Raw genomic sequence first — 15257 nt, 5'->3', positions numbered from 1 at the left:
TTATTGAAGTATAGTCTATTGCCCTCCTCTCCTTCTCCCCATTCCTGTCCCTTCTCCTTTTCTTCAATGCAGAGTAGGCAGAATTATAGTTATATTTCAGTTATTTGACATTATACTTGAGATTAAATCTGGGTTTATGGAACCATGATCAAGTTGGAAGTATATGGTAACTTTGGCTAGTCTGATTTGCCTGGTCATCTGGATATTGTGTAAGTGATGAGACCAGTATTTCCTGAATGGTGCTGCCACGTAGGTGATCCATAGCCAACCAGTGCTACAGTATGTGAGTCCCTTCCAACCTGGTATGTATTATCTTCTACAGCTGTTATAATCTAACTTAATCTGTATAAATTTCATACTGAAAACAGGGAGTGGTGGTGGGATAACTAGAAATCCAAATCTGTCAGTGAGTCAATCAGATTTACTAATGCACAAGGGTCACAGAGACACAGTGCAGAGTTCTCAGGGAGCTTTTTACATGCTTATTTTATAAGCTTTATCTATCCATCCATAATCATCCATCCACATCCATCCACATCCATCCAAGAATCCAGCCAGCCATTCACTTAATCAACATATATTTACACATAATAGGTATTATGCTAGATTCTGGGGACACAGAGGTGAAAAACATGATCCCTGCCCTCAAGGAGATCATAGTCGAGAAGCAGACTCAGACAAATGAAGCAACAATTTTCAAGTGGCTTCATTAGAGTCATGGCAGAGGAATGGAGTGTAATGGGGGCATAGATGACAGGTGTCTAATTCAGCATGGCTGTCAAGAGCGAGAGGAGATTAGGAAATGGCGTCCCTGAGCTAGAAGAGATGTTTGGGTGAATGTTAAGTCTTTAAGTATGAAGAGAAGTTACCAGTACTCCTTAGAGGTGAGTATAAGAGAGATGCATTTGGCTAAAGCCCATACATGTAAGAGACTATGGTAAATTAGAGGAACTGTATGTCATTCTGGACTAGAAGACAAGGGTGTGCTTGGGGCAAGAGTAGGAGGTGAGAGGATTCTGGAGAGAAAAGCAGGGTCTCATCATGAAGAGCTCTGAAAATGAGGCTAAGAATTTTGGACTATTTCCTAAAAGTGAGGGGAACCATTGAAAGATTCAGAATAAATACCAAATAGGAGACACGACCTTCGCCACTGCTTTCTCTCTTTACAGACTTTTGAGCAGAGATCCATCTCAGGTATTCAGCTCACCATGCCCATTTGCATGTCTGAAGCCTAGTGAAATTTAATCAGCTCAGTTTCTGATTCTGATGGGGCAGCACTGCCAAGGCCATTCCAGGATCTAGGAATCAGGTCTTGTGGTCAAGTTTTATCATTCTCAAAACCTTCCTCACGCTTTTGCACACAGCTTCTCTCACCACCCCCATCTCTTGACATCCACTGATAAGTTTTCTATTGCTGTATTTTGCTTTTTCTAAAATGTCATAAATGAATCTGAGCAGTTTGTTCCCTTCCAATCTGGCTCTTTTGCTTAACATAATTTGAGACTCTTCAATATTGTTGCATGTATCAGTAGTTCCTTCCTTTTTATTGCTGAATAATATTCCATTAAATCTTCATGTATTCTGTATATGAGTTCTTTATCATATATATATTTAATAGACTTCATATTTTAGAGCAGTTCTAGGGTCACAGCAAAATTGAGAGGAAGGTACAGAGATTTCCCGCATACCTCCTACCCCCACACATGCATACTTTCTCTCATTATCAATATCCCCCACCAGAGTGGTACATTTACTACAGTGACAGATCATAATCACCCAAAGTCTATAGTTTACATTAGGGTGTACTCTTGAAGTTGTACATCTTAGGGGTTTGGACAAATGAATAATGATGTGTATTCACCATTATAGTTTCATACAGAGTAGTTTCATTGCCTTAATAATCCTCTCTGCTCCAAGTATTTGTTCCTCCTGCCCCTCAGTCCCTGGAAACCACTGATCTTTTTACTGTCTCCCTAGTTTTGCCTCTTCTGGAGTGCGATATAGTTGGAATTATACACTATGTAGCCTTTTCAGAGTGGTTTCTTCCACTTAGTAATATGCATTTAAGTCTCCTTCATGTCTTTTAATGGCTTGATACCTCATTTCTTTTTAGCATTGAATAATATTCCATTGTCTGGATGTGCCACAGTTTATCCATTCACCTACTGAAGGACATCTTAGATGCTTCCAGGTTTTGGCAATTACGAATACAGCTTTTATAAACATCCGCGTGCAGGTTTTTGTGGGGACACAAGTTTTCAACTCCTTTGCGTAAATACCACCGAGTGCAATTGCTGGACCATATGGTAAGAGTTCAATTATTTACGTTTATACCTTGAACTGTGCCACTTAATCATATTCTCTCAGGTTTTTACGTCCTAAGAAATAAGAAGAAATTATTATTTTATTGTTGCCTTAGTGGCTACCGCCACATTCTTGTTCTTCTTTGTTGTCATTTAAAGGTCGACAATACTATCCTTTCACTTGAAGTACAGAAAGGAAATGGTTCAAGATATTCTTACCCAGGGGACTACAATGGCCAACATGCCAACTGCAAGTATTGGTATCCTTAGCTTTCAGTCAATACTACTGTTTTGGGTCAGGACACTCAGGAAGCCTAGAGTAGATTCTTCCATACAAATAAACAAGCACATCCTGTTATTCCTTTATTAAAAAGGATGGATATGAGATTACGATGATTAATTCATAGTAGCACAGGCAGCTTTGCTCTTTAAGTCTCAATCTGTAAAGCAAATCAGTAAGACTGACTACTAAATTCTTCTTTCTTTCCACTTAGCCATGTATCTATTCGAATTTTCAGGGCATAAACACTTTGCCTGTGGTATTTTCTGAATTACACTTTTTAAATGAGCATTTATTCATCACGCTCCATACATAATTGAACAGAAAATCTTTAGTAGTTCAGATGCCATTTTAAAAGTTTCTAATTACAAGCCCTTTGCTCCTTTGTTTTTATACTTTTGCATATTTATTCTCTCCACCAGTCTTAACAGATAAACTCCCCTTGAAGCCAAAAGAAATGAATGTCTTTATTCATTACATGTGTCTTATTCTATCTGAAAGGACTTTATTTGCCAGTAATCCTCTGGAATAATAAAGTTTTAAAATTTTTTTCATTATTTCATAATAAAATAATCAAAAGTATTATATAGCACTCTTGGAAATTAGTCCTACTCTACTCCATTCCTTCTTAAAAGATTTATCAACGTTCTTTATTGCCCAGTAATTCTATAAACGTGTAGCACAGACCTTAAACCACAATAATTTGGACATCAACTTAGGCAATCTGCCATTCTGCTTGAAATTCCATTTGCATTCTCTTGGGCTTAGGGATATGATATCTTGCTTTATTTATTAAGTATACTAGCCTAGGACCTACAATCTAGGCAGTGAGCAAGTTAACCTAAGTAAGCAGGATTCAAGTTTATTTCTGTGTATCATAATGCAGGAGGGTAATGATTTTGTCTTACTTTAGTATTCTGCTTTCATAATTGCTAAACTTGCTGAGTCATTTGAGAAACATGATTAGAGAGTTGCAATGAAAGTTCTTTATGGAAAAATGTGAAGTAATAGGACAATATAAATCAGCAAAGAAAAAGCTAAGGGGAATTTTCTCACCGTCTTCAAGCATCTTCAATCATCCAACAAATATTTTGTCGAGTGCTGGGCCCTGATTAATCGCTGGGGAAAAAATAGCAAATACACAAAGTTCAAGTCCTCATTGTGGAATCATATGGAGGGAATAGAAAAAGTAACCAAATAAATGAAATAATTTTCTATGACACATGAGGGCTCGTTGTTCAGAAAGATAGCCAGCATCTTTTATCTTTGCAGGGGCCCAAATAAGAGAAAATGGGCTTTGAACCATGGGGTAGGAAAGAAGTTCCTTTAACATGGAGGGGACATGGGGTTCCACTAAGGGGGAAAGGGAGCACAGAGAAAGTGACTTTATCAAACCTGCTATGTGGCCATCTAAGCTGGGTACTTTCCAGTGTACGTCATCCCGTATTGCAAACACAACACTTCCTGTGAGTTAAGTTTTATGATCCCCATTTTATAGATAACTAGTTTTCAAACAAAATTGTATGTGGAGGCCCAGTATATGAAACAGATTAGAGCAGAGCAGTCCTGGCGGAGCTGGGGTGCTTTGTTAGGGCCTCACCCACTGCTCCCCTCACCCGCCCCTCCGAGGAACTTCCCCCTCCATAACGAAGCTCCATTGTGCCCCAGGAACTGTCTCTTTGCCTAGTGAATATATATATATATATACATATTTTAAGTTATTTAAAGAGTTGGGAGTTTTATTATCTTATGAGGTCTTGAGGTAGACTTTTAAAAAAATTATTTTATTGAGGTCATGTTGGCTTATATATTGTGTAAATTTCAGGTGTACTTATTATATTTCAGCTTCTGTATAGACTGCATTGTGCTCACCACCAATAGTCTAGTTTTTATCTGTCACCATACATATATGCCCCTTTACCCCTTTTGCCCTCTCCCCGCCCTCTTCCCTTCTTTTAACCCTGAATCTGTTCTCTTCATCTGTGTGTTTGTATGTTTATCTTCCACAGATGAGTGAAGTCATACAATATTTATCTGTCTCTGTCTGGCTTATTTCACTTAGCATAGTACCTTCAAGGTCCAACCATGTGGTTGCAAATGGCACAATTTTGTCTTTTTTTACGGCTGAGCAGTATTCCATCATATATATATATACATATACTGCATCTTCTTTATCCATTCATCTGTTGATGGGCACTTGGGTTGCTTCCAAGCCTTGACTATTGTGAATAACGCTGTGATGAACAGGGGTGCGTCTTTTACCATAGCACCAGGCTAAAACAAGATTAGACTCGGTTACTTGGAATCTTAGCAAATTTGAGTTCTATCACTGTAAGAAATCACAGCTATCATGACTCCCTTTGGGGAGACCTGACTTTGACCATCAAGTCTGAAACTAGGGCATTTTGGGGGCATGGTTATTTGAGGCATGAGTTCGGTAAGGAAGTTAGTGGAGCTGAATCCAGTGGACGCACAGGAGGCTTATGTTCTCAATTCTTCAGGTTGAAGTCAACAGCTCTAAACTTTGTAAAGGTCAGGCCAGTTTGTTATGGACTCCTGGTAATGCTCCTTTACATTATAGAGTTGCTAATGAATTATATCCTTCCATCTCAACCTCCAGACTGAAAAAGTCAAAAGCTTTAATTGAGGGGCCAGCTCAGTGGTGTAGTGGTTAAGTTTACATGCTTTGCTTTGGCAGCCTGGTGTTCATGGGTTCAGATCCTGGACTCAGACCTACATACTGCTTTGCTCATCAAGACATGCTGGGCAGTGTCCCACAAACAAAATAGAGGAAGATTGGCACAGATGTTAGCTCAGGGACAATCTTCCTCACCAAAAAAAAAAAAGAAAAAAAGGCTTTAATTGAGTCTTTACTAGAGTCATAAATTTGCAGCCCTTCTTTGGAGTAACGAAGTGAGCAGCCAATGTTGAGAGAATATAACTTCATTTTTTATTCTGGTAGTTTCCAAGGTAGAGCTGGAAATAAACCAAAGGCAACTCCACACAATAATGGGAGACATACTGCCTTGCAGAGAAGGAGGAGCCGCCTTGCTAATTAAGGAAATATGTCCTTTCCCAGCATGAGTTTAGGCAGTACTGTCTCCACCCATATTACACCTGTCCCTAGGAGAGGTGCATGTATTACTCTAACAGGTTCCATAATATAATAAAATAACTGAACACACCTGCAACTCACACAGAGGGGACTTCTGCAAAGGAAATCTGACCTGGACACCCACATCTACCCTTGGCTGTTGATCTTGGGCCTGGGACCCACCCTCATGCATCTTCTGCACACTTCTGTGGCCATTGGGAGTCAGGGACCACTCCTGACCTTCCTGCTGTAGCTCCTGAGTATGCTTCCACAGCAAATCACTCAATTTGGGAAATGTGTGTGGGGGTGAGAGCAGGGCTGCCTTATAAACATTAGATGCAGTAGGCACAGTGCCTAAGGCCCACAATACTTCTGGCCATGCGGGAAATGTTCTAATTTCTTTTAAAACATGAAGAGAAATTTTGAGGTCAAAGAAAATGTTTTAATATATATTAATATATTCATCTTTATATCATCTAAGTTGTAAGATATAATTTTTAGTATTTTTTTAATTAAAGAAAGAGCCCACTCTTAGGGACAAGGAAAGTCAAAATGCCACCCTGTGGTCATTGGGGCGGGGCTTCCTGCTGGAAGTAATGGATTGTCACAGGTAAAGAGAGTGCTTGGGGGAGGAAAGTACAAACCTGACGGCCAGAGAACAACAGGAGGAACAGGGAAGAGAAGATCTCCATTGTAGCCATTTTCCTTTTGTTTTATTTTGTACATGTGTAAGTACTCTTAAATCCTTTCTGGAGCACAATGGGGTACGCATAAAGGAACAGAAATACCTGTACAGACAGAATATTCAATACTCGTAAGTTCAGGTCTCCAGAAGGAGTTAACTGACCTTTAGAGCACTCCCTATAGACCACGAGGCAGACGATGTGTTTTGGAAAGATTTCCATCACAATGGTTAAGCAGTTAACATCTAGTGCATAATGGGAATTTTTCTTTCTCCAGACATTTCAATAATGTATTTCTCATAATTTGTTTAAAAAAAAAGAGACAGAGGGAGACTGTTCATGTTACAGATTAAAGAAAACTAAAGAGGTGTGCCAACCAAATGCAACGTATTATAAGGACCTAACTACACTCTGGACAAAAAAAAAAGTTTTAAAAGACATCTGGGGACACCGGTCAAAATCTAACTATAGACTGTAGATTAGACAATAGCATTTCATCCAAGTTAAGTTTTGTGATTGTATTGTGGTTATATAAGAGAATGGGAAAATATTCTTGTTCTTAACAAATACACATTGAAATATTTGGAGGTCAAAGGGCATGATGTCTACAGCTTCTTTGTAAATAGGTCAGAAAAAAATATATACATATAAAGAGAAAATAATAAAGCAAATATGGCAAAATGTTAACTGATGAACCTTGGTGAAAGGTTCTTTGTGCTATTCTTGTAACTTTTCTATAAATGTGATATATTTCAAAATAAAAGGTTAAAAAATGAGACTGTTCAAAATTAATCCAGTAAATACTGTTGAAATAAAGTCCAAAGAAGACAACGCCATTGATGCAGTAATTTCACAGGTGCTCAACCACCTACACCTGTGCCTGGGGAATTAATTTTGCACTAGCAGGAACCATGGTTACTGAGCAAACAAATTAGCTGATCTGAACATGTCTGCGCTTGTAGGTTGTCTGATTTACAGGGTTTTCCTAATAAAATTCATTTAAAAAATTAAGCTACAGTCACAGGACTGAATAACTAAAAAATTGATTTTATAGCTGGCTTGAAGGATGAGTTTAGATGAATCTTTAGTTGTATTTTCCCTCATTGATAAAATTCAGATACCAATGCTTAGGCCCACAGTAGGCATGATCTATGTTTCAAATGAGTGAATACTATATTCTCTTATTGAACTATGCTGGCCTACGTTCCCTTCAAATCAGAACCTAAGACAAGGGCTTGGACGCAGTAGTTTATTTGGGGAAGTGATTACAAGGAACAGTAGAGAGGGACTGGGAAAAACGGAACAGGCAAGGATGAAGTCAACCCAAGGGTGTGTCATCAAGCTGATCACCACTGTGGCATCTGACGCTTGATCTCACTAGGACCCTCTGTGAAGCCATAGAATGCATCACCAAATTGTCTGCCCAGTGGTTGCAAAAGGGATGATTTATCCATCATCTCCCATCCCACATTGGCCAACGGTTGCCCTATGAGATGTTAACTTCCTTGCACTCAGCTTTGCTCCTGCGATGGAATGGCTGAGTGGATTCTTGGGGTATCCTATGTAGTAGGGAAGCCCTGAGACAGAAGTGAGAGATGTATGGTTTACGTTGTGTGCAGCTGATCACCACAGCAACGGCTGGAGCTAAAAGGTGGTCCGAGCAAAATGTAAAGGACTTCATGACACAAGAGTCGTCCATGACTTAACAACATTGTAAGCTGGTATGTAAATGTGAAGTAATTTGACAAGAGTCTGCAAATACAAATGTGGCAAAAATTGTATTAAATCTCTTTTTGCAAAATTTGTCCATAACACGTTCTTAGGATAATAATAACTAATTATCCAATTTTTATTACATGCCAAACACTGCATTAAGCATCATCATTGTCATTATTTCATTTAGTCCTCAAAACAACCCTGGGACGTAGCTGTATCTCAATGTCTCAATCTGGGGTGATTTGCTCTCCAGGAGACATTTTTGGTTCTCACAATTAGAGGTGAGACTGGCATCCAGGGAGTAGAGGCCAGGGATACTGCTAAACATCCTACACTGCATAAGATGGCACTCTACGATAGCAAATTATCTGGCCCAAAATGTGAACAGTGCCAAGGCTGAGAAATCCTGGCATATCTTTATCCCCATTTTATAGTTGAACAAACTGAGGCTACATTTTCTGGAGTCAGAGAGCTAGTAGGTAATGGAGTGGGGATATAAAGTATGGTCTGTCTGATTCTAAAGCCCATGTAACCATGCTGTACTGCCTCCCTACACAGGGAAAATGTAAGTGCCTTTAAAACTCATATGTGGAAGGCACCATGGGACAGATTCGTATGTCAGTTATTATAGTAATCTCTGTCATATCAGTATGATAGAGTTGAAAAATGCCAATAATGATTGGAAATAATTGATACTTCTGATTTTATAAGGAGTCAGTATTTGGGAAATGGAAAGGATTTAACTGTTTGAAGTCACTTATGTGCATTCTCAGCCTTTCTTGTCACTCCATAGTGTGTCACATCAGTGCAAGTCAAATTTACCAGGAGGTGGTAAATACGGAAACATGGGATAAAGATTATTCTTATATTTAGAAATAAAGCATGGATTTTCAAAAGTAGATTCCTTGTCCAGATTCTGTTTTCCACTTGCCTTCCTTTTTGACATCACAGCTTATGATCACTCACAATTTCACACTCGTTCCTTTTCAAAGAAATGTATAATTCCTTGGAGTGGCTCCACTGAGCCAAGTCCAAGACTAGCCATCTCTGCGCAAGGCCATCATTACCTCTTGCACTTGCCAGCCCTCAGGATTAATAGTTTCCCAAGAGAACCTGATAAAAGAGTATTCTGATGGGGAGTAAAAAGAAGGCAGAGGATGGCACATTACACAGGATTTGGGCTTTTTCCTCTAGAAAGGGCTGTATCTAAAGTAAGGCAGATCACCTTATTGGAGGGAGGGGAATAGGGAATAAGTGAATACGGTGTGGGCTCAGGTAATCAGACCTGAGTTGGAATCCCAGCTCTGCCACACAAGCTGTGGTGCCTTGGGCAAGTCACTGAAGTTTCTAAGCTTCAATTTCCTCATCTATAAAATGGGGATGATAATATTTTCCACAAAGCCAGGTATACTGTAAGTCTTCAATAAACATTAGCTATCATATTTATTTAATTTTAGGGCCTCAAGTACAGAGAGTTGAATTAATCATATTCTTCAATTCACTGTACGTGATTCTCATGAATCTGCAAGTTCTATACTGCCTTATATTTTGCTTTCCCTTTCACTTCCTCCATTCCCACTCCTATTCTTCTCCCTTATATAGGTACTAATTTATTGTCTCTGTTGGGTATCCTTGGATATATATGTTTACTTGAAAAAAATTAGTCCATATCCATGTGTCCTTACAGTTTTAAAAGTTAACATATGTGATATTCTGCCATTGTATAGATCTCAATCTTTTCTAGCTTTTTGTTCATTCAACACAATGTATTCAAGACCTATTCATGCTGCTGACTGCATCTCCAGGTGGCTGTTCTTGACTGTTGGCCTAGTTTTCCACTCCATGCATCTACCGCCTTTTATCTACCCACTGCCCCTTCTGATGGGCACATAGGCTGCCACCCGAAATAACTCTGATGAACAGTCTGTACATGGGCCCTTATAACCTCAGCACAAGCTTTGTGACAGACCCACAGTAGTATTTAGTAAGGTTCTACAGATATTTACAATTAAAATAATCTTTGAAAACCAGCAATAAAAGAGGGGAGCTTCCTGAAAATGATAAAGACCATAAACCAGATAGTTACAGCAAACATCAAACAAAACGGAGACATTTCAGAAATAGTCCCCTTAAAATCAGGAAGATGACAAGAATGCCAGCTCTTACAGTACTTTCAACATTGTACAGGAAAACTTGATCAACATGATAAGAAAAAGAAAGAAGAAAGATGACATAAAGTTGTTATTATTTGTAGATGATATGATCATTTACATGCAAACTCAAGTAAATCAAAAGACAAGCCATAAGCACTAAGGAGTTCAGTAAACTTGATAAACAACATCAATTACAAAAATCAGTATCACATGTCTATACTTAATCATAACCAACTAGGAAATATAATGAAAGCAAGTTACAGGACACAATAGTGACAAAAACTATCAAATTTCCAGAAATTAAACAATACACAAACTTTTATAAAAAAAATTTAAATGCTGTTAAAGGACGTAAGGAGAAACTTAAATAAATGGAGAAATCTAACATTGTAAGGATGAGAGTTCTTTACAAATTAATTTATATAGTCCACACAATGCCAATTAAAAACTAAGCCAGATGTTGAAAGAGGCTTGACAAACTTATTTTATTATTTATATAGAATACAGTTTGTGAATAAATAAATCAATTGAAAAAATATCAAACAGTAAAGACTTGCTCCCCTAGATTTTAAGAATACTATGAAGAAATAATAATAAAAAGTGGTAAAGTACTGGTGCAGAGTAGATATAGATAAGTAGAATAGAAATGAAGGCACAGAGACAAATCTAGGTATACTGTGTGAGGATTTGCCGTTTGCTGGAGGTGGCTCCGCAAACCATTACATAAGGTGTACGCTGTTTACTAGATGACGTTAGGGGAAAACGGCTCACTTCATATAGAGATAAAGTTAGATCCTGCCTCACGTCATATATATACATATGATGAACCCTGAAAGATACAAAATATTTAAGGTGAACAGGAAACTTAGAAAGTTAATAAAAGAAAATGTCACATAATGTCCTTGTAAACTAAGGCAGAGAAAATTTAATTTCAAAAAGTACAAACTATAAACTTAAAAATTGGTAGATCTGACTCATCAAAACTAAAGATTTTGGTAAGAGAAAAGACTTCATAATCAAAATTAACAAGTGATAGATTGGGAGTAGATATTTGCAATGTTTTTTTGAAAAAAAGATAAAATTTCTTCCAAATCACAAAGAAAAACATTAGAAACCCAACTATAAAAATGGCAACGGATATAAATAGAGAGTTCACTGAAGGGATAACTTCATAGCTGTCACACATATGAAGAGGTGCTTACCCACACCAGTGAGCGGAAAGGACAAACTGAGAAAAGGAACAGCGTGGTGCAACCTTACACACAGAAGATGGGGAAAACCCAGAAAGTTGGATAATGCCAAATTTCGGGGGTTGCGGTGATGGAAAGAAAAGGGAATCGAGGCCCCCGCCCCTCCTCCTCCCAAACTCTCCCCTTCCCCCCTCCGCTCCCAAACGGCCCCTTCCCCTCCCCCTCCGGAACCCCGCGGGCAGTGCGCGCCTCCTCCGCCCACGCGTGGGCCTCTAGTGCCTTTCCAGCTAAGGAGCCAGAGATCCACTTCCTCCGCTGGCTCCCGGCACAGCCTCCCATCTGGATGCCAAGGAAGAAACACCCTAATTGAGACTTTGCTGCCTTTCAAGTCACTCTGGGCTCCTCGGGAACATGAGTGGACGGGCCCGCGCGAGGGCACGAGGTATCGCCCGTGGCCCCAGTCCCGCCGAAGTGGGGCGCACCCAGGCCTCCCCGCAGGTGCGTAGACCGCTTAGCAGATATGGTCTTGCTCTCTCTTACCACTGTCTCCTTCATGGACACCGCCTTCCTCTGCGTATATCCCTTCCTCTCTGCCAGAAGTAGTGGCTTATCTTCTCTATCAAATTTGAGCCTTCCAGGGTTTCTCACGTTTTTCTCTTAAGGTATTAATGTGGATGTTTTGATGATAAAGAGGACTGAAAATTGGAGGCAAGTGTTATTCTTTTATACTTTCTGAGTTTTAATTAGTTGGTTTGGTTTTAACTGTCCTGGCAAAAATTGCTGTGCCTTCAATAATACCCTTATATGGCATACAATCCAATATGATTCGTCTGGTCAATTCATATATAAAAATAAGCAATCTCAAACAGCTGTGGTTTAGATTCAACCACTGTTTGTTGAGCAACTACTGTGGGTAGGGCTCCTTGCCAGACTTAGGCGACTAGATTGAATTGACCAGCAGATCAAGAACTTTTGAGTGAAGTTACAACTACAGACTCTTAGTAGGCGGAGCCGTCTCTTAGACCAGAAGTACTCCTGAGTACTCTGTGGTCATTATGCCTTTACTCTCATGAAGAGGTCTTCTCTTGACTTCAACCGTTTTTTTGCAAGCCAAGATATGTTCCTTCTTGTACAAAGAGAAGTAGTTACTGTGAAAAGATTAATGGTTCTCTTCACCTATTTTGTGAACTAATCTTGACCAGTTTATTCAGGAGAGTAAGCTGGTGACCCAGGTCTTTGGGCTCAATTTGTTTTCATACTACAGATATGTTCATCCTGGAGGCCCCGGGTCTGGGCCATGGAGGTGTGAGGTCTGGGCTCATCTGTACCGCCTGCTGAGCTCCCTGGGTGCAAGGATTTCATCTCTGCCTTTTTACACCTCCAGAGTCTAAAGCTATATCTGGTACTAAAACCAAAATTTGATGAATGGGGAAAACTATAGCTCGTCCTTATCTTTTTTTCTAGAATGGGCCATCTCTTCTCATCATCTCTCAACTGTTTGACCTGTTAACATTAGCTTATGGTAATCTAATGACTTAGAATGTACTATGGTTCTTATTTTGTGATGACCTTTTGATTTATGACTTAATGTCTTAAATCTGACCAAAATATTTTTTCCGCTTTAGCCTACATCTGTTGATCTTAGTGACAGTGAAGCATCCTCTAGCAGTGGCTTTGTGGGAACAAGCAGGATTTCACAGACATGTAAGTGCAGTTCAGTTCCGTTCCATCTGAATGGAACCGGAGGGACTCTGCTAAGCCTACAGCAGCGGGCTGACTTCTTGAGCATTCCATTTTCCTTTTCTTGAAGAATCTGCCTGGGTTTGTTGTCTTTCTTTGGGACTCCCAAACACGGAGCCTGCCACTGAATTTCCTTCTAGTGCTTGGCAGTTAGAATCCACAGACATTAGGAAGCCAGTGTTTCTGATTCTTTCTGTTCACTGAATAATTTTGAAAGGACATTTTACAACTTTTTATGACATGTAAATGCCAATACCATTGCCTCCCAGGGGTGGTAGAAACCTGCACACCTGCTGCCACTTCTCCCTGCTTCCTGCCCCACCTGGGGTAGATGTCACCATTTGATGGTAGTTGCTTTCCCTGCAAGTCCAGATTTGGCCTGAGGATACTTGTCAACATGCTACTCCAAGTAGCCACTGTCACACAGTGTGAGTTGGTGTGTCCAATGCACGAGTTTGCTAGGGTTGTTGTGACAAAGTACCACAGACTGGGTGACTTAAACAGTAGAAATGTGTTGTCTCATAATTCTAGCACTATTGCCACCATCCCAGGGTTATTCTAACTTCTCTTTCGGAATTTCTTTTCACATTTGCTGCACATTCTTGTGACTAGCAAGTGATGGAAACCCTTCGTCCTTTCAGGGTAGATTGGATTTTCGTGTATTTTTTACAATTGTGGTAAATTGTGCATAATGTAACATTTACTGTTTTAATCATTTTTAAGTGTACAGTCCAGTGGCATGAAGGACATTTACATTGTTGTGCAACCATCACTACCATCCATTTCTAGAACAGTTTTCATTTTGCAAAACTGAAACTTTGTACTCATTAGACAATAACGCCTCATTTTCCCCTTCTCCCAGCCTCTGACAATTACTATTCCATGGTAGATTGAATTTTTAGAAACCACCAAACATCTTTTGAAACCAAGTGCAGAGAATGATATAATCTAGTGAGGATAACTGAATTTCTAAAAATTAAATAAATTTTGTGATTTTCCTGGGAGACTCAGACTCCACGGAGAAGGATATGGACAGCAGTTTTGAGCAAGTAAGAGTGCCATTTGGGGTAGTTGCCTATAGTGACTGTACCAAAGGTCAGAGGTCAAGTCAGAGTCCTAGAGATTTGTTGTTAGTATTAGTCATTACTTTGCAGTAATAAACCCATAATATTACAAAGGGGAATGATCTAGCATAAAAACTGATGGCAGTGTTCTGGGCGTTTCTCTTCTTGTCATTGGGAAAGGTGAGAGATTCAGCCCCAATCTGTGCAGAGGTTGGTGTGGACAATCTTAGTTCGTAGCTCTTCAGAGTTTACACAAGAGCTGAAGGAGGGAGAGCCACCTTCCATAGGTGGGTGTGGAGCAGGACATGAGGCGATAAGACTTTCTCCTTAGCCGAGGGGGGAGTCAGAACAATCCAAAATATTTTAAGAGACAGGACTAACTCAGGGTCTGTTATTTCTAACAAAACGTGCCATGCTTGCTTCACCGTTTTCAGTTTTTAGGCTGAAGACTGCTGTATAGTCATGATTGTTTTCACCAATGTAGGCCAGTTTTATGAAAAACCACAAAAATCTTGAGTTTTGCTTCTAGATGCGTTTTTGACATAGTAGCTGTAAACAAGATCACTAGAATGAAATAGGAGATATTATGGTGTTCTCTTCGTATTTTACATGAAGATAGCATATCTTCTGGTGATGCTGGAAGTGCCTTCATGGAAAGAGGTGGGAAAATCAGACGAGACTTCATGGATTTGGCTGTCTGTACCAGAGAGAAATTGGCCCATGTGAGAGACTGCAAAACAGGTACCCAGTCTTCTTGTTACTTACTTTTTTAATGTTGCTTAAGAGTTTTGATTTCTAGATATAAAATTAAAAAGTTCGTGTATTATCTTAAAAGATATTTATTGACCATCTGCTATGTTTAAGGCATTATCTAGACACTAGTTATTTTAACCTTAATTCTCTCTTTTATTAATAGAGATAATAACATTTTCTCTAAAACTACATTTCACTTGTTAAAAACATTTTCTCTTTACACCTGGGGTAGGGGTCAAAAAAGATGCCTTGTCTAGTGCCAGCCTGGTGGCACAGCAGTT

General features: G+C 39.4%; 1 protein-coding gene across 1 annotated transcript in view; it reads left to right on the top strand.

The window, feature by feature from the left end:
* Window positions 1-14411: 14411 nt before the first annotated feature.
* The window catches only part of PIWIL4 (piwi like RNA-mediated gene silencing 4), a 36914-nt gene continuing 36068 nt past the window's right edge, over window positions 14412-15257 (top strand). Inside the window, exons 1-2 of the mRNA XM_070490432.1 lie at window positions 14412-14510; window positions 14839-14964. Of these exons, the coding sequence (XP_070346533.1) occupies window positions 14874-14964 (91 nt within the window). The 5' untranslated portion in view covers window positions 14412-14510; window positions 14839-14873. The remainder of the gene's footprint in view (window positions 14511-14838; window positions 14965-15257) is intronic.

Source organism: Equus asinus, chromosome 20 (genome assembly GCF_041296235.1).
Source record: "Equus asinus isolate D_3611 breed Donkey chromosome 20, EquAss-T2T_v2, whole genome shotgun sequence".
In the NCBI taxonomy this organism is placed as follows: Eukaryota; Metazoa; Chordata; class Mammalia; order Perissodactyla; family Equidae; genus Equus; species Equus asinus.
The sequence above is the reverse complement of the archived record's forward strand: the minus strand, read 5'-3'. Positions and strand labels throughout refer to the sequence as shown.